General features: G+C 38.7%; 1 protein-coding gene across 2 annotated transcripts in view; it reads left to right on the forward strand.

Annotated features, from left to right (window-relative positions):
* The window catches only part of RTN4IP1 (reticulon 4 interacting protein 1), a 150,352-nt gene that overhangs the window by 104,782 nt on the left and 18,889 nt on the right, over positions 1–26,681 (forward strand). For both annotated transcript variants that reach the window (XM_053904611.1, XM_019443003.2), the window contains exons 2-5: positions 7,782–7,933; positions 8,938–9,006; positions 9,894–10,018; positions 20,687–20,735. In XM_053904611.1, coding sequence (XP_053760586.1) covers positions 7,808–7,933; positions 8,938–9,006; positions 9,894–10,018; positions 20,687–20,735 — 369 coding nt within the window. In that variant the 5' untranslated portion in view covers positions 7,782–7,807. The remainder of the gene's footprint in view (positions 1–7,781; positions 7,934–8,937; positions 9,007–9,893; positions 10,019–20,686; positions 20,736–26,681) is intronic.

Consider the following 26,681-nt stretch of genomic DNA (forward strand, 5'->3'; position numbering starts at 1 on the left):
TTCTCTTTTTCTCTCAAAAATAAACATTAAAAATTTTTAAAAAAAGATGTCTCAACAATTTTATATTGATTACATATTGACCTGATAATATTTTGACTATATTAAGTAAAATATGAAAATCAATTTTATTTGTTCATTTTTAGTGCCTACTAGGAAATTTTGAATTAATGTGACTTGCATTGTATTTCTATCGGACAGTACCAATCTAGACAATGTGAGGAATAGCTATTACACATTTCTTTGTGGGCAGGGGGTTTGAGGAAATACTTAGATTCAAAAAGTGTTTGTAGCTAGAAACTCTGTTACGGGAGAATTGAAATGTCTTTACTATGATTGTCCCATGAAATCCACATCTGTATTCTTTTTGTTTGTTCTGAAGAGTTGCTACTAGTTGGAAATAGTGTTTCCCCTTATTCATTTACATAGGGTATAAAGATAATAGTTTTTATAGGCTATGCCTTTAAGTGGAAGGTTTATACCCAATGATCAGTATGTTTTGCCATCCCCTTTGATTATAAATCCTTTGAAGGTAGATCTCATGTTCTGTGTCAACTACTACCTGTTTTAGTGCTTCACATATGTAGTTGTCATTCAGTCATTATTTTTGTGTCATTTTATATTTTCATTTTAACTTAAGGTTGTACACTAAAATTAGTGGTGTTCTAACCTTGAGTACTTTGTACATTTTGTCTTCATTTCAACCTGTTAACTTTTCATTTCTTTGAATGCACACGCACAATTTGTATTGTGTATGTTTTGATTTCAGTAGGTTGGTTAGATCGGGACTTTCTTGGCTGCTATTTAATAATGTAATGTTGTGACACATTTTACTTGTATATAGTATTCTTGAGACACCTTAGTTTTGTATAACTTAACCAGGTAATATTATTTGTAAGTTACCATGTTTCCTGCTCATGAATCCTTTTTTTTTTTTTTTTTTTTTTTTTTTTTTTTTTTTTTTTTTGTAGGGGGCAGGGGGCGGGGAATGTGTGATTGTTGTTGCAGAAGATTGCTGAAATGGTAGCTTGGGGAAATAAAATAATGAGTACTAGATTATAAACTGTAGGAAGCACTTGTTTCCCTTGACAAGAATGCAAGGACCTGTCTATTTTGAAAGATGAAGGCAGGCTGTTTTTCTGGAGATAGCCACTTTTATTGGACATAAAATCATAAATCCTGTAAATGGCTAAATAAATGCAAAAATATATATAGCCAACAGAATCATCCCAACAAAGCTTGATTTCCTTAGATGGGATTAAAGTCACTGAAACTGATGACAGATTAGGATTTTCCCCATCATCCCAATTCTTTTTTTTTTTTTAATTTATTTTTTATTTTTTTAATTTACATCCAAATTAGTTAGCATCTAGTGCAACAATATTTCAGGGGTAGATTCCTTAATGCCCCTTACCCATTTAGCCCATCCCCCCTCCCATAACCCCTCCAGTAACTGTTCGTTCTCCATATTTAAGAGTCTCTTCTGTTTTGTCCCCCTCCCTGTTTTTATATTATTTTTGTTTCCCTTCCCTATGTTCATCTGTTTTGTCTCTTAAAGTCCTCATATGAGTGAAGCCGTATGATTTTGTCTTTCTCTGACTAATTTCGCTTAGCATAATACCCTCTAGTTCCATCCATGCAGTTGCAAATGGCAAGATTTCATTCTTTTTGATTGCTGAGTAATACTCCATTGTATATACCACATCTTCTTTATTCATCCATTGATGGACATTTGTGCTCTTTCCATGCTTTGGCTATTGTTGATAGTGATGGTATGAATATTGGGGTGCATGTGTTCCTTTGAAACAGCATACCTGTATCCCTTGGATAAATGCCTATTGGGATGCAAAAGGGATCCTTTCTCTGCATCCTCGCCAACATCTGTTGTTGCCTGAGTTGTTAATGTTAGCCAGTCTGACAGGTGTGAGGTGGTATCTCATTGTGGTTCTGAGATGCATCATTTCCCTGATAATGAGTGATGTTGAGCATTTTTTCATGTGTCAGCCACCTGGATGTCTTCCTTGTAGAAGTGTCTATTAATGTCTTTTGCCCATTTCTTCACTGGATTATTTGTTTTTTGGGTGTTGAGTTTGATAAGTTCTTTATAGATTTTAGATACTAGCCCTTTATCTGATATGTCATTTGCAAATTTCTTCTCCCATTCTGTCGTTGCCTTTTAGTTTTGCTGATTGTTTCCTTCACTGTGCAGAAGCTTTTTATCTTGATAAGGTCCCAATAGTTCATTTTTGCTTTTGTTTCCCTTGCCTCTGGAGATGTGTTGAGTAAGAAGTTGCTGTGGCCAAGGCCAAAGAGGTTTTTGCCTGCTTTCTCCTCAAGGATTTTGATGGCTTCCTGTCTTACATTTAGGTCTTTCATCCATTTTGAGTTTATTTTGTGTGTGGTGTAAGAAAGTGGCCCAGGTTCATTTTTCTGCATGTGGCTGTCCAGTTTTCCCAACACCATTTGCTGAAAAGACCCGTCTTTTTTCCATTGGATATTCTTTCCTGCTTTGTCAAAGCTTAGTTGGCCATACATCTGTGGGCCCATTTCTGGGTTCTCTATTCTGTTCCATTGATCTGAGTGTCTGTTTTTGTGCCAGTACCATATTGTCTTGATTACAGCTTTGTAATACAGCTTGAAGTCCGGGATTGTGATGCCTCCTGCTTTGGTTTTCTTTTTCAAGATTGCTTTGGCTATTAGGGGTCTTTTCTGGTTCCATACAAATTGTAGGATTGTTTCTTCTAGCTCTGTGAAGAATGCTGGTGTTATTTTGATAGGAATTGCATTGAATATGTAGATTGCTTTTGGGTAGTATTGACATTTTAACAATATTTGTTCTTCCTATCCGGGAGCGTGGAGTCTTTTTTTCCATTTTTTCTTTTGTGTGTCTTCAATTTCTTTCATAAGCTTTCTGTAGTTTTCCGTGTATAGATGTTTCACCTCTTTGGTTAGATTTATTCCTAGGTATTTTATCATTTTTGGTGCAACTGTAAATGGGATCGATTCCTTGATTTCTCTTTCTGTTGCTTCATAGTTGGTGTATAGGAATGCAATCGATTTCTGTACATTGATTTTTAGCTCATTGGTTTTTCCATATAGAGTACCATGTCATCTGCGAAGAGTGAAAGTTTGACCTCCTCCTGGCCAATTTGGATGCCTTTTATTTCTTTGTGTTGTCTGATTGCAGAGGCTAAGGCTTGCAATACTATGTTGAATAATAGTGGCAAGAGTGGACATCCCTGTCATATCTTGACCTTAGGGAGAAAGCTCTCAGTTTTTCCCCACTGAGGATGATCTTAGTGTTGGGTCTTTCATATATAGCTTTTATGATCTCGAGTTATGATCCTTCTATCCCTACTTTCTTGAGGGTTTTTATCGAGAAAGGATGCTGTATTGTGTCAAATGCTTTCTCTGCATCTATTGAGAGGGTCATATGGTTCTTGTCCTTTCTTTTATTGATGTGATGAATCACATTGATTGTTTTGTGGATATTGAGCCAGCCCTGCACCCCAGGTATAAGTCCCACTTGGTCGTGGTGAATAATTTTTTTAATGTATTGTTGGAGCCAGTTGGCTAATATCTTGTTGAGGATTTTTGCATCCATGTTCATCGGGGAAATTGGTCTATAGTTCTCCTTTTTAGTGGGGTCTCTGTTTGGTTTTGGATCCAAGGTAATGCTGGCCTCATAGAAAGAGTTGGAAGTTTTCCTTCCATTTCGATTTTTTGGAACACCTTCAAGAGAATAGGTGCTAACTTTTAAATGTTTGGTAGAATTCCCTTGGAAAGCCATCTGGCCCTGGACTCTTATTTTTTGGGAGATTTTTTATTACTGATTTGATTTCTTTACGGGTTATGGGTCTGTTCAAATTTTCTATTTCTTCCTGTTTCAGTTTTGGTAGTGTATATGTTTCTAGGAATTTGTCCATTTCTTCCAGATTGCCCATTTTATTGGCGTATAATTGCTCACAATATTCTTAATGTTTTTATTTCTGCTGTGTTGGTTGTGATCTCTCCTCTTTCATTCTTGATCTTATTTATTTGGGTCCTTTCCTTTTTCTTTTTGATCAAACTGGCTAGTGGTTTGTCAATTTTGTTAATTCTTTCAAAGAACCAGTTTCTGGTTTCATTGATCTGTTTTGTTTTTTGGTTTCGATAGCATTAATTTCTGCCCTAATCTTTATTATTTCCTGTTTTCTGCTGGTTTGGGGTTTTATTTGCTGTTCTTTTTCCAGCTCCTTAAGGTGTAAGGTTAGGTTGTGTATCTGAGACCTTTCTTCCTTCTTTAGGAAGGCTTGGATTGCTATATACTTTCCTCTTATGACCACCTTTGCTGCATCCCAGAGGTTTTTGGTTGTGGTGTTATTATTTTCATTGGCTTCCATGAACTTTAATTTCCTCTGTAACTTCTTGGTTAGCCCATTCATTCTTTAGTAGGATGTTCTTTAGTCTCCAAGTATTTGTTACCTTTCCAAACTTTTTCTTGTGTTTTGATTTCGAGTTTCATAGCATTGTGGTCTGAAAATATGCACGGTATGATCTCAGTCTTTTTGTACTTGTTGAGGGCTGGTTTGTGTTCCAGTATGTGGTCTATTCTGGAGAATGTTCCATGTGCACTGGAGAAGAATGTATATTCTGATGCTTTAGGATGAAATGTCCTGAATATATCTGTTAAGTCCATCTGGTCCAGTGTGTCATTCAAAGCCATTGTTTCCTTGTTGATTTTTTGATTAGATGATCTGTCCATTGTTGTGAGTGGGGTGTTGAAGTCCCCTACTTTTATGGTGTTATTATCAATGAGTTTCTTTATGTTTGTGATTAATTGATTTATATATTTGGGTGTTGCCACATTTGGCACATACATGTTTACAATTGTTAGGTCTTCTTGGTGGATAGACCCCTTAATTATGATGTAATGCCTTTTTGCATCTCTTGATACATCAGACAATCTAGACTTTAAAATAAAGACTGTAAGTATGGCTACTCCGTCTGTCTTTTGTTGACCATTAGCATGATAGATGGTTCTCCATACTCTTACTTTCAATCCGAAGGTGTCTTTAGGTCTAAAGTGGGTCTCTTGTAAACAGCATATAGATGGATCTTGTTTTCTTATCCATTCTGTTACCCTGTGTCTTTTGATTAGAACATTTAGTCTATTGACATTTAGAGTGAGTACTGAAAGATATGAATTTATTGCCATGATGTTGCTTGTAGACTTGGAGTTTCTGGTGGTGTTCTTTGGTCCTTTCTAGTCTTTGTTGCTTTTGGTCTTTGTTTGTTTGTTTGTTTGTTTTCATCTTTTCTCCCCTCAGAGAGTCCCCCTTAAAATTTCTTGCAGGGCTGGTTTAGTGGTCACAAACTCCTTTAATTAATTTTTGTTTGGGAAACTTCTTATCTCTCCTATTTTGAATGAAATTGCCACATCATCCCAATTCCTGAGCCTTATTGACAATCTCTAACAATGGGCCTCCGAAGGGCCCCCATTCCTTTGTGTCACCTAGCAGGTTTTCACTTGCTACCGGCTGCATTCTGGATTTGGGGCTTGTTTAGCTAGTAGTAGCAGTGAGCCAGTGCTACTCAGCTGATGCATCAGCATGTCAGGGTGACCAAGAAACCTGAGCAGCCTTGTCCTGCAGCCTCTGTACCTCAGAAGGGACCGAAGAATTTTGGCAGCTTTGCAACAGCAGCTACACCCTGACATGGCTAAATACCCACTTTTGTTGCCCAGACCACATAGGACTTTCAGAGAATAATTGTTTAATTGTGTTTTAGGCATGGAAAAGGGATGTAAGACAGGAAAAGTGAAACATGACTTCCATAAATATTACATGTGAAGTTGCTTTTTTTTTCCCCCCTGACAGCATGCACCCCTAATTAGCCAGATGGCAAATGTGTAATATTGGCATGATCACCATCAGCTTAGGTTTTCTGGGACTATCCCAACCTTGAAACACTCTCTCCCATAGTCTTGATTTTTTGTTCATTAGAAAAACAACTTCTACAGGCCACCCACCTGTCATCTCCCCCCTGGATCTTCTACCATCTCTCCCACTGTATGGATTAACTGTCATTGCTCTTATCTGATGCCAGTCTTCCTCTAGATTCCATCCCCTTTCATCATCTCAGGAGCACGGTTTCAGAAATTCGTAACTGTATCATCAGTCTTTGCCTTTCCATTGAATCATTCTGATTAGCACACAGTCTTGCTGTTATGTCTCCCCTCTTAAAGAGGAAAAAAATACACACTCAAAAATCCTCTCTCCATCTCACTTGCATCCCTCCAACCACTGTTTCATTTCTAGCTCCCCTTTAGAGCAAAACTATTTGAAAGAGTTGAATGGTCTCAGGTCTCTGGTTCTTCACCGCCCGTTCTCTTTTGAGCACTCCATGCCACAGCAACTTCTGTCAAGGTCACCAAAGACTGCTATGTTGTTGGATCCAGTTGTTTGGTTTTTTTGAAAAACCTCTTGGCAACTTTTTATTTGAAAAACCGTCTTCCCTGTCAGCATTTGACTTCTTGAAATGACCCTCTTCCCTTGTTCTTCAGGACCCCTCTTCACCAGTCAAGCCTTCTTAGTCTCTGTTGCTAGTTTCTTCTCATCCTTAGGATCTAATGTGCTACCACTGAGGGTGGGTGGATGGGGAGGAAAGAGGAGTCTTACGGAGAGGTTTAGTGGTTTGGGAGCGTAAATGTGGTACATGACACTGGAAAGGCAGAAAGAGTGCTTATCCTGAAGAAACTCACCTAGCAGAAATGTTCTCAGAAATGTCAAGCAATAGGGGCAATAACAGATACTTTCGTGTCTTAGAAAAGTCATTTTATATGTTGAAATTTTGTAATAAACTACTTTGGGTTATTATAGATAGAGTAGCCAATTTGTTTAAAACAAAAAAGTTACTAGAATGTTTTCAGCTCTAGTTAGCTGATATTTATGTCAATATTAAAAAAATAAATAAAACCATGTATAATAAAGCAGTTAACTTGACTTGTATCAGAATAGATGCAGTCAAATGGCTTTTTTCAACTCCTGAATCTATGTACTTATTTCAAAGATGTTCTGGAAACATTTTTTGGGACATGGGGAACATTACTCCTAGACAATGTCCGTATCAAATACTAGACCCATGCCTATTTGTTAACTTCAAACAGCTTTAACATTTATCTTCTTCACCAGACTTGGCACCAAATGACTTTGTTGTTTAAAAAGATCACGAATGATTTGGGGTGCCTGGGTGGCTCAGTCGGTTGAGCTTTGGCTTAGGTCATGGTCTTGGGCATCGTGGGTTTGAGCCCTGTGTTGGGCTCTGTGCTGACAGCTCAGAGCCTGGAGCCTGCTTCGGATTCTGTGTCTCCCTGTCTCTCTGCACCTCCCCCACTCATGTGCGCACACGTGTGCATGCTCTCTTTCTCTCAAAAATAAGCATTAAAACCAATTTTTTTTAACTTAACGAATGAATAAAAGAAACCATCTTCAAAGAACAGAGTAAAAGTATAAAAGAAAATTCCCTAAGTTCTGAAGACCACTTCAAAATTGGAATTTCAAAAACATTTTGAGCACTGGTACCTTTAGCTTAACGAGTGGTTATAACTTTCCAAGTATATAATTTTCTTTGAAAAGATCATTCATTGTTTTTGTGCTTTTGCATGTGATGATAAAAAAATTGTAAGGTTGATTATTTTATAATCTACATCTTGAGGATCTAGAATTGTATGTGGCCTGTAACCCTGTAGTAGTTTTTAAATCCCTCCATTCTTTTGGAGGCAACGGATACATTGTATTTCATAGGTGGTTATGGAGCTACGGCTTTAAATATGAAACGTGATCCTCTACATATTAAAACCAAAGGAGAAGAATTTCCCCTGACTCTGGGCCGGGACGTCTCTGGGGTGGTGATGGAATGCGGACTTGATGTGAGGTACTTCAAGCCTGGAGATGAGGTGAGATCTGCGTGGTCACTCTTCTTTTTCTAAATATACTTCCAAAAGAAGCAAAATGAAATTTGCATATCTGTGTCCTTGACCTTTTTTCTTCTTTTCAACAAGTATACTGAACTTTGGCCAGAACCTTCATGTTCTTGGTTCTGTTGTTACATTTTTCACAAACAATTAAAAAATAGCTTGACTGATAGGTGTCTGGGTGGCTCAGCCAATAAGTGTCTGATTCTTGATTTTGGCTCAGGTCATGATCTCCAGGTTTGTGAGATCGAGCCCCACATTGGACTTCACACTGGGCATGGAGCCTCCTAGAGATTCTCCCTTTCCCTCTACTGCTCATGCTCTCTCTCTCTCTCTCTAAAAAAAAACTAAAAAAAGCCAAAAAATAGCTTGACTGTACCTGAACTTTCTAAATCTAGTGCTTAAGAATTACATACTTTAAAATATGTAGGATTGGGCTTTTTTTTTTTTTTTTGCCCTGGAAGAAGTCTTTAAATGACAGTTTCTACCCTATGGGTTAGGTGGTTTTAAAATAGCTAAAGTTTGGTATAATAACCTGTCATTTGTCACTTTGAACTTTTATACCAAGAAGTTAACATGAGCTCATAATAATAGCTAACACTGTTCTAGTTGCTTTTCATAAAATAACACATTTAATCCTAATGAAGTAGGTAGTTAGGCACCATTTACACGATGGGGAAACCAAGCTATAAAGAGGCCCCACGGCTGGTAAGCACGGGAGCCAGAATTCAAGCCCCAGAGACTGTGCTCTTACTAGTACTCCAAGTAGTCAGTAAATACACTAGGATTTACTGGCGTCTGCTTCCAATGTGGTTGGACTTGATAAATCCAGAATCGTACTACATTTATATTATGTGAAAATAACTCTTTTGCTTGGTATATTGCTGATTTGTGCTTTTTTCACAGGATGGGGTCTGTTACTGGGGAAAACCCTCATGCTGAGCTCTGGTCAGAAAATATGTTTCTAATGAAGTTGTGTGTTTCAGGTCTGGGCTGCAGTTCCTCCCTGGAAACAAGGCACTCTGTCAGAGTTTGTTGTAGTCAGTGGGAATGAGGTAACTCACCAACTCTGTGCTGAAATGCCATTAGAAAGTATAAACAAAGACTGACAAATATCTCTGAAATAACTGGTTGTTTTTCAGATCAGGTTTTTGTTTTATGGGTAGTTTTGAAGATAGAGAAGAGGAACTTTTGAAAGAGTAAAAAACAATCTCATGTCATTAGTAACACTGCCTGCCAAAGCGGTTCTTTGTCTCCCGTGGAGCAGGGATTTGGAGTGAGATTGAGAAGCCCTGCTGTGTTTCTCAGTTTTACCCAGTATGAGCAGTTGAAACCAAATATACCAAATGGAGCATACCGATTAATCATCAACAGAAGCATGGGAGTATCAGGCTGTTTTAAATAACTTTAAAAACAGTCTAATAGAATACAGTCAGGTGAGCTTGACGATTTGAATAGAAAGGGGTTAACATTGAGCAAATTGGCTACAGAAGGCAGGGCAGGAAGGGAAAAGGGGGTATTACTGAGATCAGAGAAAGTCTGGAAAGATTATCTTCCACTAAATGGGAGTAAAGGAAACAGCTGATCTCAGAAACAAATTAGAATGTGTTTATGAGGGCTCAAGGTTTATTTGGATTTATTTCTGGGTATACTCAGGACTAATGGGATTATTGAATGTGGTCTCTTTATGAAGAATTAAGCTGCTTTATCTGATAATGTAGCCTATAAAATATTACTGAACCTCTGTGAGGTAGATTGAGTCATTAGGAGAATATTCCTTAGGGATAATCTTGGAGGAGGGCATGCAGTAAACACTGAACCTGGTAGAATGTTACAGACTTATCTATGAAAGTAGTTGGATTCCTACACAGGTAAATGTGTTTACTTGTGTTTATAGGTTTGCAAGTCATTGCTTATTTTTAACTGCTTTCTTCGAATTTAGGTCTCTCTGAAGCCCAAATCACTCACTCATACTCAAGCTGCCTCTTTGCCGTATGTGGCTCTCACAGCCTGGTCTGCCATACACAAGGTTGGCGGCCTGAATGACAAGAATTGCACAGGAAAACGGTAAGTATCAACTGTGACATCTAAACCTCCCTTCAACTCTATTTGTGTCAGGTTCCACTTTCTTGTGTTGATTCTTAGCCCGAGCAAATGGGAATTAAAATTTTTTAAATGGAAACATGTAGGTGAACTTTAGTTGTGTGAATCGCCTAAATAGTGTGATTTCGTATGTGAATCTCTGCAAAGAAGATCCTAGCTTTTATTAGATTCCTTAAAAGTTTTAAGGATCATCTTATACATTTTCTGAAGAATGCTGTGAAGGTGCAGGTGTTTTTGTTTTGTTTTGTTTTCCTACCTCTACTAGGATTTACTCTCTCACTTGCATATTGTATTCCAAAGACCAGATATAAAGGGACTGCAAAACACTGTTGATGATTCTTAAGTTCTCTTAGGCTCAGTGCCTGGCATCCGTTAGGTCAATTCTTGTGCTTCAAAGTGTTTATTGTTTGAGTTAGCAACAGCAGTGAGTAGAAATGTCTTCGGTGTACTTGAGTCCGTATCCAGACCCTGCTACTTTCTAGCTGGGTGGCGCCCTCTGTCACTTCTCTTCTGTGAGTTTTGTTTTAATGGTTCAATGAGATAACACAAGTAAAACTAGTGGCCCAGATTGTGGCCCATGGAAGGCACTCAGTAAATAGTGGCTGCTGTTAGGAGCAATGAGATTGTATTTTTTTGTATTTTAGAAAGTTGGCCCGATAGGGGATACTGATTTTATTTTTTGGTGAGAAAAGGAGAGACTAAGAACCATTTAATGATGGTGATAAAGGAGAGAGCTATAGGTCAATTTTTAATAAGTTAAAATGAGTTTTTTGATTACTAAGAATTGTGCAGGTAAAATAACTATACTTTTCTGAAACCTTACCCTTTACATTTAATGTGTTGGGTTATAAAGGATTGAATTTAATGAAAGCTTAATAGCTGTATTTCTGAAAGCAGTGTGAAGATGATTCATCTAATGAAGTGCTACCCTTTGTTGTAGAATTCATGGCAGGTGTTTACTCTAAAGGTCAATCCTGTTTATTTTTTAAGCTTTTGAAGTTACCATTTAGGTCAACTACTTTGTTTAAAGTAAATTAGTCTGGCCACAAAGATTTTTCTAATGGTTTGTTTTCATTAATAACCTTGCAAAATTCAGGGTTTTTAGATCTTTATTATTACTGTAGGCTCTGCATTGACATTGATGCTTTATTTTGTTCTGTTCTTCCTTAAAAACATTAGACTTTCTGTGCCTGCGTGACCATAAGTGCACTATGGTTAGAGAGCTCTCATTCCTTTTGCCAGTTCAGGGTTCTCCACACATACTTGTTTTTAGTATCTTGAAGACAATTTAGAAACAACTCTAGTTGCCTCTTCTCAGGTACATGGATCTGTGCCCCCATTTTATTACAAGCCTTGTGGGTAATTCCTTGGTACTGCGCTGCCTTGTGTTTAAGCAGTAATGGCTTGGAACTGGGGAAATAGAGCCCCAGGTCCTGTTCTCCAACTCTGCTGCCTACTAATGAGGTGACCATGTGCGTGCCATTTCCGGTCTTGCGCAGTTTCCTCCAACGCACTGGGTGTAGGACGGGGCAGGTGGTTAGGGGAGCTCTGAGAAGTGGGAAGTTTTATACCTTCTAAGGCCATTATATTGTATATTCAGTTGGGTGTGTTCGTTGATTTAGCCACATATTAACCACACTGGAGTGAAATCTGTAAAGAGCCTCCCTAGCTCATCTCCTGAATTTCCTGCATCCCCGCATACTTGGTGACCTGACCTGTAGCATGCCTTTGTTCCAAGTGGTAATGAGACCTGGCCCCTGGGTGCTCTAGGAAAGTTGTCTACTGAAGTGGTCATAATGGCCCACTTCTTCCACTCCTTATTTGTGGGAATTGAATGAGTGATGTGAGCATCTTAAGGCACTATAAAAAATTTTATGTGAAGAAATTCTGACGAGAGTGGGATTTTACTATACATCAATTCAGAGGTTCCAGTGTCCAGAGTGGCTTTTTTCAGTTTGACTATTCATTGTGAATGGGGGAGCATATTTTAGTGTCTCTAAGCCATAATTATTCTCTATTAGCTGTTGGCATTGGGGCATGTTTTAGTCTGCAGTAAAGCAGGTCAGTGTTTGTTAACGGGGTCTTAATAGTCTGTTTTTCTAACTGGTTAATTAAAAAAAAAAAACAAAAAACACTCATCAGCACCCTGGAAGATTTTATAGGATTTCTTTATAACAAACAGCTTTTTGAAATTAAGACCAAGCTTTCTAAGAGTTCAATGTGTTTACTTTTTCCTTTTTTGTTATATAATTGTATTTCTGCAACAACTGAGCATCAGTTAACCAAGGTAATAGTTTAATATTGATGTCACAAAATGTCATTTATGCCTACACTTTGATAGCACTAGAAAATGTCAGGTGAAGTGATTTTTTTGTTACCAGCCCATCCATAGTTTCTTCATGATTTATTAAGTTGGAAAACATAGATAACCTAGGGCTCTCAAGATGATAGACAGGTTTTAAAAAGTGGTTACACCAGGTATATTTTGAAAGCAGTTCAGTCTGATGTTCTATTTATTGGTAGTGTCATGGTACATCTTGCGTATTTCATGCTCTACCTGAAATTCATCTTTTACAGGGAAAGTTGTACTTCACTCTGTTTGACAGAAGTATTAGAAAGTCTTAGAAATTGAACCATTCCTCTTCTACAAAATAAATTTCACTTTTAAATTGTGTATACAATGCAATGAATTTAGGAATGCTTTTCGCTGTTTCTTACCTGATTAGGCTTTTTGACAGTAAAATTTTGTCCTATGATTGTAAATTGTGTGTCTGACTAGTTCTGTTACAGAATTACACAGGCTGCAACTTGAAAAACATCGGGTTTATCCCCCACCATCACTACCACCACTGTGCTTATATCGGTAATAACACAGTTTCCTTCTTTCAGAAGCCTTCTGCCTGTTCTTCACTGGACCACCCACCTATTTCTCCCCGTCTCCGCTCCTGCCACCCCTGTGGAGTTCGGGTTTTCATTTGCACTTGAGTGGGTGGTAGGGTTAGAGGGGTAGGGGGAAGAAGAAAGAAACCCCGGCCCTTTACTTGCTCCTTTGTGAAGAAATCTTGGGGCTGGGAGGAAGAGGAGAGGGAGGGTGGAGACTCTGGCTGGTGTGATGCAAATGGATCTTGCCTCTGCTTCTGGACCCCCTGGAGCCCCAGGAGGGCTCAATTAAAGAAATAGTAGAAAATTCTCTCCTGGCAATTTGTGTTTTGCAGACGAGTTTTCTGGGTGACTAGGATAATATCTTGGGAAGTTGAGAAGTCATTTGCTCCTCAGTGACCGTAATTTAGCTTCCAGCATTGCCATTCAGCTGCAGCTGTTCTCACCGGGGTCATAGCTGACTAAGTGGCCAACCAGTGATCTTTCTCAGTTCTTCTTATCATTTGATCTTCGTGAAGTATATGGCACTGTTAACCACTTCCTTAATACTCACTTTTTTCATGGTTTCAGGACACTGGACTCCTTTAGTTTTCTTGCCTTTTTGACCATTTCTTGTAATTTTTAGAGGACCCTTTCTTTCTCCAGTCCTTAACTGTTACTGTGTTCCCAGTGTCCACTCCATCATTACTCTCTGTCTCTCGGAGATCTCTCGCCTACTCCCAGCTTCTGTGTATATTATGGAAGCTTGCAGATCTGTTTCTAATCCCAAACTCTCTGCTGAGTTTCAGTTAGATGGCTTTTTCATATTTGAAGCTCACCTGGTACAAAACAAGACTTCCTGACCGCCATCCTGGCTCTTCTCTACATTCCTAATGTCCATTAACTGGCATTTCCCTTAAGCCAAAACCTGATACTGTTTCTGAACTCTGCTGTCTCCCCGTCCACGGCACAACTCATTGTTCATGTCCTGTAAAATTTAGGATGGTTATCAAACTGGGAAAAATGTCTTCCGAGTTTCGTTAATGTGGGAGCTGTAAGATTTCTAGGGAGTCCAAGTTTTCTCATGCAGTGAGTAAGCCTCAAATGCTTTTGCATTTTAATTGACAGCCCTCATTTGTTAGTTTGGTGTTGATGTCTTCCTGGTAGCAGTGTTAAATGACAAAAATAATACAGTGTGCTAGTGCGTTTATCCTGTGTTCAAGGGGAAACAAGCCATAGATTGGGGAGCACAGTGCCTCTCAAGCAGGGGAGCATTCTTCCTGAAGGATTTTGGGCAAGAGCGAGTTTCATAGAGCATTGGAAGAGGCAGCACGGAAATGGCGTGGTTGGCCAGGAGGTCAGTGATTTCCTGATAAAGCTAGCAGGGCCTATTTCTTAGTAAGGTCAGCTAGCTAAAGCTGAGTTGGAGGATTGTGATCAGTGTTTGGTTTCCTTGACAGTGATGCATTCTTTTTAAGGGCAGACTTACTTAGGTTTAGATTTGACGTGGACCAGGCCTTGGGGTAGCCTCCATTTTGTGGGTCCTGATCTAAGAATTAATGTATTAGTGGTGTGTTGTAAGTTTTTACATGTCTTTTAATTGGAGGAACTTTCTACAGACTAGCTTCTGGTTCTGCACATCTCAAACCTTCTTTAACCATTTTTCTCCTTCACTACTTGCACAATCCAGTGCCAGCTACTGTGATACGTCCCTCTTATCATAATAAGACAACAGGTTCTTGATGCTTTGTTGTGCTAAATTGGTGGGAAGTAGGAGTATTCCTGGAAGGCATTCCTTAAGCAGGAAACAGCCTGCCATAACTTAACTCTACTCAGAAAGGACTTTAAACTGCATCGCAAAATGTATTTCCAAATGCACTTCCCTTTCCTTTGGGCTAGCATGTCCTGAACCCTGTTAGTTCCCTGGTTCCCTTCAGCCAAATCTCGTGTTACCGGTCAAGAGGGGAAGTGTAAAGGAGGGTGTAGAAATGGAAAGAGACAGAAATTTTAATGGATCGTAGTTAATACAGGAGGAAAAATCATTTCCCTCTACCTGAGTTCTCTGCTGAGACCTCTGTAATAAAACATTAACAAGAGAAACACAGTTTATTAATGTGTATACCACATATTAATGAGGTATAATTAGAGGAAAATGAGGAACTCAAATGGGTAGCTTAGAATTCAGACTAAAAAAACCTCTTCAGCTAAAGACGGAAGAGAGAAACGTGGGAGAAGGCCGTTGTGAGGAGGTTACCAGGAAAAGCAAGGTAAAATTTGTTGTACAGATTGAAGTTGGTGCCTCCTCCGTGGATAAGAGTCTAAAGTTATCTCTAGGGATTAACCTGTGTCCTTCCTGGTAGCTAGAAGAGGAGGTATGCCTTTGTAAATTTATGTCCTTAGGAAAACAGAGGAAGGGCAGAGAGCTTTCTTGGATCTGCTGTTTCTTAACTGCCTTCAGCTCAAAACAATCCTTATGCCAAAGGTGGTATATTTGGGGGCAACATATTCTGCCTCTTCGTTAGCATATATCGTTTGCAAATTTTACAAAAATCTGTGTCCACGCAGGTATTTTGCTAGGGGTTCATCTCAGGGCCTTTGTAAGGAAAGGGCCTGGAGCTAAAGCTTCATTGGTTCTGCTAAGAAGGAAAATAGGGTTTTCTTCTAGTCTAAGTTCTTGCCTGGGGCCCCCTGTAAACAAAAGACAGATTAAAAAGGGAAAAAGCACACACATTTGAGCTTTACATGACCTGAGACCTTCATAAGGAAATGAAGATCTCAAGAAATGGTTAAACCTGAGTGTTTTTATGCTACATTTGATGAGGAGTGAAGAGTCCTTAAAAAAAAAAAAAAAAAAAAAAAAAAAAGTGACAGGACAAATGGTATGAGCTAAGCATAATCAACTTGAAAATTTTAGCAAGGCCTATCCGTTGGGATTCCTCTCTGTACCTTTCTGTCTTGGAGATAAGGATGTCCCTTTCCTCCAGGTATAGGAGCACACCTCTCACATGAGGGTCTTGTGACCTGCTTCAGGGAAGAAGGTCAGGGAGTCCTTCCTGTATATGCTGTTTCTCAACTTCCATTAACTTAAAATATTCAACATGCCAACGTGCCATTTTTGGGGGTGATGTGTCCTGAACCCTGCCAGCTCTGTGGTAAATTTTTCTCTGACCAACCATGCTCCTTTTGTCTCTTATCGTCGTATTGTTGCCATCATAAACATTCCTTCTTCCCATCTTCCTTTTTTCTCTCTGTTCTACACCAGATAGAAGGAACCAGTGATTTGGGATGGTTTCCACTGCCTGTCCCATTTGGGGAGATGTGTTCCTGGTACCTCTGGTTGAACTTCTGAATTTCATTACCCACAGAATCATTGTTATAATATTGTATGAGGTTCTTGGTCCATTATGGGTTAGCTAAGCCTTAATAAATGGCTACCCTCGGCACCTTGCTAACATATATAAATAGCTTTGTTTTCATGGGAAAATGTGTTTAAAGTTCCAAACAACTAATTCACACATGAACTCTTCTGCAAATTGGGGAATGTCTACATGAATTACAGAGGCTTAGAAGGGGACACAAAAATCTAGGCTATCTTGGCTGAGTGTGGTTAATTTGTTTTGTAGTTCTACTTATTCAAATTAAGTTTCTCACTTTAGGAAGTAAATTTAGCATGTTTTGCTATATAACCCTTTTTCCCCTAGATTTAAAAGCATGAGAAATAAATGAGATTATAACCTTTTTAGCATCATCTCTAGTTTTTATATTTAATCAAAAAGTTTTTTAATGTTTATTTATTTTTGAGACAGAGAGGGACAGACTGCGAGTGGGGGAGGGTAGAAAGAAGGAGACACAGAATTGAAGCAGGCTCCAGGCTCCAAGCTGTCAGCACAGAGCCTGACACAGGGCTCGACCTCACAAACTGCAAGATCATGACCTGAACCAAAGTTGGACACTTAACCAACTGAGCCACCCAGGCGCCCCTATATTAATTTAATTTTATCTGATTTGATTTAATTTAATTTTAGAGTGCGAGTCGGGAAGAGGGGCAGAGGGAGAAAGAGAATCTCAAGCTGAGCTTGAAACCTGATGTTGGACTCAGTCCCACAACCCTGAGATCATGAGCTGAACTGAAATCAAGAGTCAGACGTTCAACTGACTGAGCCACCCAGGCACCCCATCATCATCCTTAGTTTTTAAAGACCATTTGTTTCTGCTTATGGAAGAGTTAGACATATTTAAGTCATCTTTGTTCCTGAGCCATTAGGACTTTAAATAGAGGGCACTCTAATCTTGCAACGTGGCTTCTCCCCCCCACAAGCACATTGTCTAGGGAGAATCATGAAGGTCATATACTTCTATGTTAGAAAAATGGGGAAAGTAAATATAAGCTTAAATAAGATGGAAAAAGCCAGTTTTTCTTTTTTGTGGACTCCTAGGGTGATCATCATTTCCCAGATGAATCTGAGGCATGCAGGTTCAATTAGTGAGAATTAGGACTAGAACCCAGGTGTCTAGATCCCCAGTCCTGGCTTTTTGATTTCTGGGGCTAAGCCAGGATATAGAAATTTGAAAGCTTATTCCTTGTTTCTGGATCTCTGACTGTTTTGTTTCATATATTTTTTATTTGCAAGGCAGTTTGGGTGTTGATGCCTTACCTCATCAGGCTGTAATACTGAAAATGTGATTGTAGATGACTTAGATGCCCAAATACAGTAAAAAGTGACTCAGTCATGGAAAAGAAGCCAACATTGACTTAGTACCTTAATGTATGTTTAGGCGGAATTCAGAGATTAGGCAGAGGTGACAGGGAAAATCAGGTTGTAGGGCTTAAGAATGCATATGCAGTGTAATAATTATTCATACTTTCTCCTGTATTTTTATCTCTGCCAGAGTGCAAATCTCACTGACTTCAAAGAAGAGCTCCACATGTGAACTTAGGAAGTAAGAGAGGAACGTGATTAAAAATCTTGGCCATTTTGAATTATTGTGCTTTTTCCAAATAGAGTATTTCCTGGGTACTTGCTCTATACAATAAGCAATATTCTTCACTCGGCAAATAGACTTCTACTTCAGCGAGGCTTGAATATATAGTGTGACCATTATAGCAAGCTGGGTAGAAAGTGTTTCTGCTGTATAGCACTTCAGTGAAGGGCCACTGGGGGTAAGCAACAGCGGTGCTTTTCCCTTTGTATTGAAAGTGCTTTGAAGAGTACAAGAATAGTTAGTTCAGCCACAGGACTTCAAACCATGGAGGACTAACCGACCTATTGCTGGCCTTAAATTCATTTTGCCTACTGTCCTTTTCTGAGACTTTGAAGAAAAGTGCAGGCCCTGATTGAATCTGCACAAAACATGGAGTTTGCAGGACCAGAGAATGCTGTGTCCCTAGGTCTTCTTTACAAGCTGATTGTATGTGGCATTCCAACGGGCTTGCGCCTTGCCTGTTTTGCACTTGGAGGTGCCATCAAGTGGCAATATCAGGAACTGAAGCTGCTGTTGTAGAACCACTCCCTCTTCTGCCAAGCAGTGCTGTGAAACAACATTTTTGCTTTTTAATTTGGAGGAATGAGGCTGCTGTGGATCAAGAGGTATGGGGAGGCAATCAGCTGACAATAATAAGGTTGGAGATGTATCTGGCAGTTGGATCCTTAAGCAGCCATTATATTTGGTATCCTCTTTTGTTTATTTACTTTGAGAGAGAGCGAGAGTAGGGGAGGGGCAGAGAGAGAGGAGAGGGAGTGAGTCCCAAGCAAGCTCCACACTGCCAGAGCAGAGCCCAAGTGGGGCTCAAACTCATGAACCATGAGATCGTTATCTGAGCCAAAATCAAGAGTCTGATGGTTTATTGACTGAGCTACCCAGGTGTCCCTGGTATCCTCTTAATACAGCATTCCCAGGGAGAGAAGTAGAAATGAATTTCAAACTTTTCTTTACTGGAAGAAATTTTAATGCAGTCTTCCAAATATCAGAGTGATTCCCTCACTTGAGGTAGTAGCAATTGTTGCCTTGATTGTAGGGTAAACTGCTGATTTGGATGATATTTGACGTCAAGAAACATCAGGCATCTGTTATGTCCAGGGTAGTATGCCCAGTGCTGCATAATACGTGCTCTCTGCCCTCAAAGCCTTCCAGAATAGCTTGGGAAGCAAGCATATGGGTGAAAGTTAACATCATGGCAAATGCCAAATGCATAACATTGGGGCTTTTTTTTAGGAGTGTAGGAAAACGGATTTGGCTGCAAGGGCAGGGACACTTCAGCAAGCAGTAAAGGCATTTGAGAGTTTGAGGAATGGGCCAGTATGCATAGGACTTGAGCATAAGAGTGAGGGGACCAGGGTAGCTGAGAGAGTTCTATTTAGGAAATAGAAGTCAGAGTTGAGATAAAGATTAGACTGTGAAGAATTTACATGAATGTTTGACTTACCACATTTCCATAAAAATGGGCCAGAATAACAAGAGAATATTTCATGGATGAATTAATTTTTGGATATGTCTGTGAGGCAGTTTTAATGCTTCTCATTCTTCCTCCGTTTAGGAAGTACTCAAGCTATTAAATGTATGAAGTGTAGGATTTTAGAGGAGTTTGTCTTTGAAGGTTTTTTTCCCTTCTGTGCACTTTATAATTCTTTGAAAATTAAAAGTAATTTCTCTAGAAGGAACACAATTAACAAGGAGACTGATTTTAATTACATTTAATAGTATTGCTTTCAAAGGGAATAGCTGGCTCAGAAATTTTAGTAGTAACTTTTAAGATCTAAAGGGTGATGAACAGCCTTCTGTGATTTGGGTAAGAGAGGAAAACATAAAATGAAACTCGGGTTAGGATTATAGACAGAGTGCATGTCCCGAGATCCTGTGTACTTGCTAGAGGCAGGTGGCAAAATTCTCTGCACTTTCTAGCTGCCAAGTCAAAGAGGGACTGACATAGTTTGGGCAACCGGAGGTGAGAGAGAGGAAGTCCTTTTGGGTTGAGACCAAACTGATAGGAACCCAGGATTGGCGTGTTAAGGGCAGTGAGAGAGGTGCAGAATCCAAACCCCAAAATAGCAAAATGATCTGGGATATTAGATGGTATCCGTGGCTATAAAATGAAACCAAAGGTAGGATAGGAGCGAGACAGGGCGAGGGAGAGAGCCTGGAGGATGTAAACTCCAAACTGAACACCCTTGGTCTAGAAGGCAAGAGGGCTACACTAAGCAAATGTAGTAAAAACCTGGAGCCCAAGGTTGTTTGTGCTGATAGGATAGATTCATCTGCTTTAATAGGAAGCCAAATTGAGGATAAGATTGATTTCTATTTATGAAAGTTGATGAGCTTGTCGGGACATGTCTGAACAAAAGACATTCTACTTTGGCAGGAATGTGGTCAGGAATGTGATTTTGTTCTTAGAGAGCTACTGAATCTAACACACTGAAAGGATCCCATAGCTCCCTCTTATAGAGAAAGTTACGATAATTTTAGCCTGGAAAAATTGTAAGGCATATGTTACCAAGAACTGTTTGAGACACTTAAAAAAAAATACAATATGTGGGTATTTTTGGTGTTTGATATTCTTGGTATTTGGTATTCTTAGTAGAGAGTTCATAGAATGTTTAGCTTTAAGCATTTATAGATTCTTGGTGAGCCTAAAATGAAAATCCTTATGTGATATAACCTTGGGAAGCTGAATGACTTTATTTGCTTTGAGCCAGTTCATATTGAAAACCTCTTGTTTATTTATCCCATTATGTTGACCTAATATTTTCATTAATTGTAGTTTCTTTTGCATTACAGTGTTTTAATCTTGGGTGCTTCAGGTGGAGTTGGTACTTTTGCTATACAGGTAAGACAGTTTTTTTAGTTTTGTGAATAGGAAGATTATTTTCATGAATTTATAAGTTCACACATTATAAATTAGTTTTTTAAGGCTGAGAGAAAGATAGGTTCAGTAAATTCATTGTAATTTCAGCTTGCTTTTCTAAGAAGGAAATTTCCTAATGTAGAAGGAAGCATTAACCTCTCTAGTGATTTAACACATGAGTTAGTTTATTGATGTCCTCTATAACAAATGTAGGAAAGCCTTTTGGAAGGAAGACTGGGGACAATGCAGGTGGATGGAAGTTTGCAATTTGGTAGAAACTGATAAGCTGATTCTAAAATGTATATAAAAATGAAGTAGCCAAAATACTGTAAAGATGGCATTATTTCCCCAAAGTGATCTGTAGATTCAATGCAGTCCTATCAAAATGGCAACTGCCTTTTTTGCATACGTGAACAAGCTGATCCTACAATGCGTATGGAATTTTAAGAGACCCCAAATTGACAATCTTGACAAAAGACAAAGTTGGAGGATGTACATTTCTCAATCTTAACACTTGCTACACAACTACGGTAATCAAAACAATGTGATACTGGCATAAAGATAAACATACGGATCAATGGAATAGAATTGAACATCCAGAAATAAAACCATACATCTATTGTCAATTGATTTTTTTACTAGGGTGGCAATACGGTTAAATAGGGAAAAGAATAGTCTTTTCAGTTAATGGTTCTGAAACAACTAGATATCCACATGCAAAAGAATGAAGGTGGACCCCTACCTTACATCATATGTGAAAACTAACTCAGCCCGGGTCAAAGACCTAAGCATAAGAGCTAAAACTATTGAACTTTAGAAGTAAACAAGAGTAAATCTTCATGACCTTGGATTTGGCAACAGATTTTTTGGTATGACACCAAAAGCATAAGCACCAGAAGAAAAAAAAAAAAAACCAGATAAATTGGACTTCATCAAAATTAACGGTTTTTGTGACTCAAAGACAACATTAAGAAAGGAATAAGTCAACACACGGGGAGCAAATATTTGTAAATCATTTCTCTAATAAGGGTATAATATCCAGAATACATAAAGAATTCTTACAACTCAACAAAAGACATCCCAGTTAACAAATTAGCAAAGGACTTGAATAGCCTTTTTTTTTTTTTTTTTTTTTTTTTCCAGAGAAGATCTACAAATGGCCAGTAAGCCCATGGAAGGATAGTCAGCATCATTAGTCATTAGGGAAATGCAAATGGAAACCATAGTGAGGTACTACTTCACACCTACTAGGATGGCTATTGAAAAAAGAAAACAGAAAATGGCCATGTTGATCAGGATGTAGAGAAACTGAAACCCTTGTACACGCTAAGGGAAATGTAAAATGCTGCAGCTGCTATGGAAGACAGTTTGTCAGTTCTTTAAAATGTTAAACATATAATTGCCATAAGACTTAGTAGTTCCAGGGGTGCCTGGGTGGCTCAGGTGGTTAAGCTTCTAACTCATGGATCTTAGCTCAGGTCATGATCTCATGGTTCAAAAGATTGAGCCCATAGTTAGGCTCTGTGTTGACAGTGCAGAGCCTGCTTGGGATTCTCTCTCTCTCCCTCTGTCTCTGCCCCTGCCCTGCTTGCACACACATGTGCACGCTCGTTCTTTCTCTCAAAATAAACATGAAAAAAAAAAAAGACTTAGTAGTTCCATTCCTAGGTATATGCCTGAGAGAAATGAAAACATATGTTCAGACAAAACCTTGTACACAGATGTTCATAGCAGCATCCATATTCATAGTAGCCAAAGAGTGGAAACAACCCTAATGTCTATCAATTGATGGATAAAGAAAATGTGGTAGATACATACATAGTGAAATATTCTTCAGCCATAAAAAAGGATGAAGTTCTGCTGCATTATACAACGTTGATCAGCCTTCAAAACATTATGCTAAGTGAAAGAATCCAGACACAAAAGGTCACATTTTGTATTGTTCCATTTATATCTTATCCAGAAGCAGCAAATCCATAGAGACAGCAGATTAGTGATGCCAAGCGTTGGGGAAGGAAGGAATGGGGAATGACTGCTTAATGGGCATGGGGTTTATTTTTGAGGTAAGGAAAATGTTCTAGAAGTAGACAGTGGTGATGGTTGTTCAATGTTGTGAACATACATAATGAATTGTACACTTTAAAATTGCTAACATGTTGAATTTTATGTTTCTATCTGAACTTTACCTCAAACAGAAGAAAACAAAACCATGCCCTGAGCTTCCAGGAACAGGTTGGCACCTAGTGGCTGCTCCCATTATGGTTGAATGTGTAACTGACTGGCTCCTGAGGGAGGGGGCTTGATTATTGAGCCTCCCTCAATGTGCAGGGAGAGGCCCTTTCTGCAATATGAGGCTAGTGAGCATATTCAGAGGATTGGCCACATCACTTTCCAGAAGGGAGACTTCGGGTGCTATGCTCTCCCACCCAGACCCCACCTGAGATCTTTTGAAGACCCAGATAGTGGTGGAAGGTTTCATCTACGTGCTAACTAAATTAGGGAAAGGGGAGAGGACTGCTAGGAGATGCAAACCTTGACTTCTTTTTAAGTCGGATGTAGGTTAATGAATAACTAAATGGAAGAAAGGAAAAGAAGAGAGGGTGGGAGGAAAAGAGAAATACCATATTCTGCTGGTTAGCGTGTAAATTGGTACAGGGACTTGGGAAATCACTGGGTACCATCTAATAAATCTGAATGTACGTGGCCTTATGGCAACCCAAAATATCCACTTTTATGAATATACTCTGCAATTATATGCACTGTTAATATCTATAATTCTGGTACATGCATGTTATCTCCCACTGGAAACAACTCAAATGTTCATCAACAGTAAAATGGATAATTTGTGGTATAGTCTTACATTGGAATATTATATAATCATGAAAACTATAGTTGCACACAGAGAAGTACATGAATCTTATGAACAGCATATTAATGAAAGAAGTCAGAGACAGCCAATTCGATTCTGTTTAATGACCTTCAAGAACAGGTTAAACTAAAGAGTGTTAGGGAGTAAGACTCAAAAAAAAAAAAAAAGTAAAAGGGTCATGTAATAGTCTGGATGGTAGTATTACTTTTGAGGGAGTGAGGGGGCTTTGATTGGGAGGGAGAAAGTTAGGCTCATAAGCATGATGTGCGATCCAGGTCTTAATATGGAGTGATGCTTACAGTATTGTTTGCTTTGTAATAATTTGTTAAGCTATGCATTTAAATTCCATACACTTTTCGGGGTTATATTTTACAACAAAAATACTTTTTAAAATTTCTTTTAAATGTTTTTTTTTGAAAGAGGGAGAGAGACAGAGTGTGCATGGGAGAGGGGCAGAGAGAGAGGGTGACACAGAATCCGAAGCAGGCTCCAGGCTCTGAGCTGTCAGCACAGAATCTGACACGGGGCTTGAACCCACAAACCACGAAGTCATGACCTGAGCTGAAATAGCATGCTTAACCAACTGAGCCACCTAGGCGCCCCATAACAAAAATATTTTAATTAAATAAAAACAGTAATAGGAAAGTATCAAGGTTTGATCTCATACAAAGTTATTATGAGAATAAGGAATAGAAGAACATATCTGCAGACGATAACAGCATATCAGAAAATATGCCCACAGGACAGATCAAATGTAACCTATGACTTCTAATTTTTTTTTTTTTTTAAGTAGACTCCACATCTAATGTGGGACTTGAACTCACAACCCTGACATTAAGAGTCCTATGCTCTATCAAACTGTGCCAGCCAAGTGCCCCCAAATATAGCCTACAATTTCAAAACAGGTTTAAAAAATTGAAAATATACAAGACATGAACAAACAAACAAAACAGACTTGGAAAAACTTGGGGAAAAATGTAAAAATAAACCAAAAAATTATTTAGCAATGAAGACTAAACTAGAAGGAATTCAGTAGCATCAAACACAATCCATAATGCTGCCATAAATAGAAATAGAATGTGCAAAATAGGAAAAAGTTTAAAACCCAAAAGAAAACAAGTAAAACAAATTCAAGAGATCGTGTCAAATATTGAAGAGAGGAAAGGTGACTGATATGTGGACAGTAGGAATCTGTGAAGAGGAAAACCAAAACAAGGGAATCGAACAAATACTAAAATCTGTAATTCAAGAAACTTCTTTATTTTCCTGAAATTAGATTATTTGAAACTATATATTATATGACCACAGCACTTCTCTAAGGACAGGGTCCTAGAATGAGCAATATCAAGGAAAATCCTAGTAGAATTACTGGCTTCTAAAGAAAAAAAACAAAAAACCTTGGGACAGGGACACCTTTAAAAAAAAAAAGTCACTTCTGTGAAATTTTTGCTTCTGAGAAGTAAAAATTAGATTAGCATCAGACTTTTTGGCAGCAATGTTGTAGTGCCAGGGGGAAGGATGGAGTAACGTGTTTATAGTATACCCTTGCTTGCGTGTCTTCAGACTATACTAACTTTTTTTTTTAATGTTTATTTTTAAGAGAAAATGAACACGAGTGGGAGAGGGGCAGAGAGAGAGGGAGACAGAATCGGAAGCAGGCTCCAGGCTCTGAGCTGTCAGCACAGAGCCCGATGTGGGGCTCAAACTCATGAAGCGTGAGATCATGACCTGAGCCGAAACTGGACACTTGACTGGCTGAGCCACCCGGGCGCCCCAGACTATAGTAACTTTATATACAGCCAAACTGGCCTTCATGTAAAAAGATCACATAGGAACTATTAATAACTTGTAAGAACTTGGAGAATATGTTCTTACCCCTTTCGGAGAAATCTAGAGCATGAACTTCTGACAACTGAAATGACTGGTGAGACGTCAAATTAAGGACTGGTGGGAAATGTTAAATGTAAATGTATCTGTAGAACTAAAACTAAGGGCTTAGAGTGCATTGTGTAAAAGCCATATGCTCTGATGAGGCAAATACAGCACAACTCTTTTTTAAAAGAGGGGGAAAACTGGAAGGGCATATATTAAAATTGTAATGCTTTCATTAATCAGGTCATTAGTGTTAGTAATAATAAATAATGTTAGTACTCAAAGACTGTTATGCATATAATGTACAGTAAAAAAAAAAACCAAACCAGGTATTTATGGTATATTTTAATTGTTGCTCCTGTGTCTTTGACAGCCAGGATTTTATGTGTGGAAGAAAGGAGATACAGGTAAAACAGGAAAGCAGTTAAGTAGGAGCTTTGTAGTCCTGAAGTTGAATTGGAGATCTCAATAGGAACTCAAGAGATACTTTGTGTATGTAAAGCTATCTCTTGATAGATCATTGCTCATGAAAATAATGCAGGACTTCTTGGAGAAACGCAGATTCTAGATCTAGGACACGAAATGTACAATAATGAGTCTAGAATATATGAAATAGCAGAGAAACTATCAAAAACTACTTGAGTCGTGTCAAAAAAGACTTGGGAGCTGAGGTGCCTGGAGGGCTCAGTTGGTTAAGCTGAGGTCGGTTAAACTTCGGCTCAGGTCATGATCATGCGGTTCACGCATTCAAGTTCCGCATCAGGTTCTCTGTCGTCAGTGGGGAGACCGCTTTGGATCATCTGTCCCCCTCTCACTTTGCCCCTCCCCCGCTTGTGTGTGTGCTCTTTCTCAAAAATAAACATTAAAAAAAAAGACATAGGAGCCAACTTGAAGACACTAAGATGTGACAGTTTTAGCTTCAACAATAGTTATACAGTGGATTAAAATCCTTCAGATACATGACTTAATATATATTTTTTAAATGGTCACCTTTGGGAAATGATAGGAAAGCAATTTATTTTATAAACTGGTAAAGGAGAAACAATTATTTGTCTTACCTTTCCTATATGAACTGTATACCTGAATAAGCAAAATTTATATATGAGGGGAGATGTTTCTTTATGATAGTATTCCAACTACTAAATGAAAAAAGAATTAGAATATCACTATTTTACAACCACCATTAA

Source organism: Panthera pardus, unplaced genomic scaffold (assembly GCF_024362965.1).
Source record: "Panthera pardus isolate Hobbes unplaced genomic scaffold, ASM2436296v1 HiC_scaffold_17, whole genome shotgun sequence".
NCBI lineage: Eukaryota > Metazoa > Chordata > Mammalia > Carnivora > Felidae > Panthera > Panthera pardus.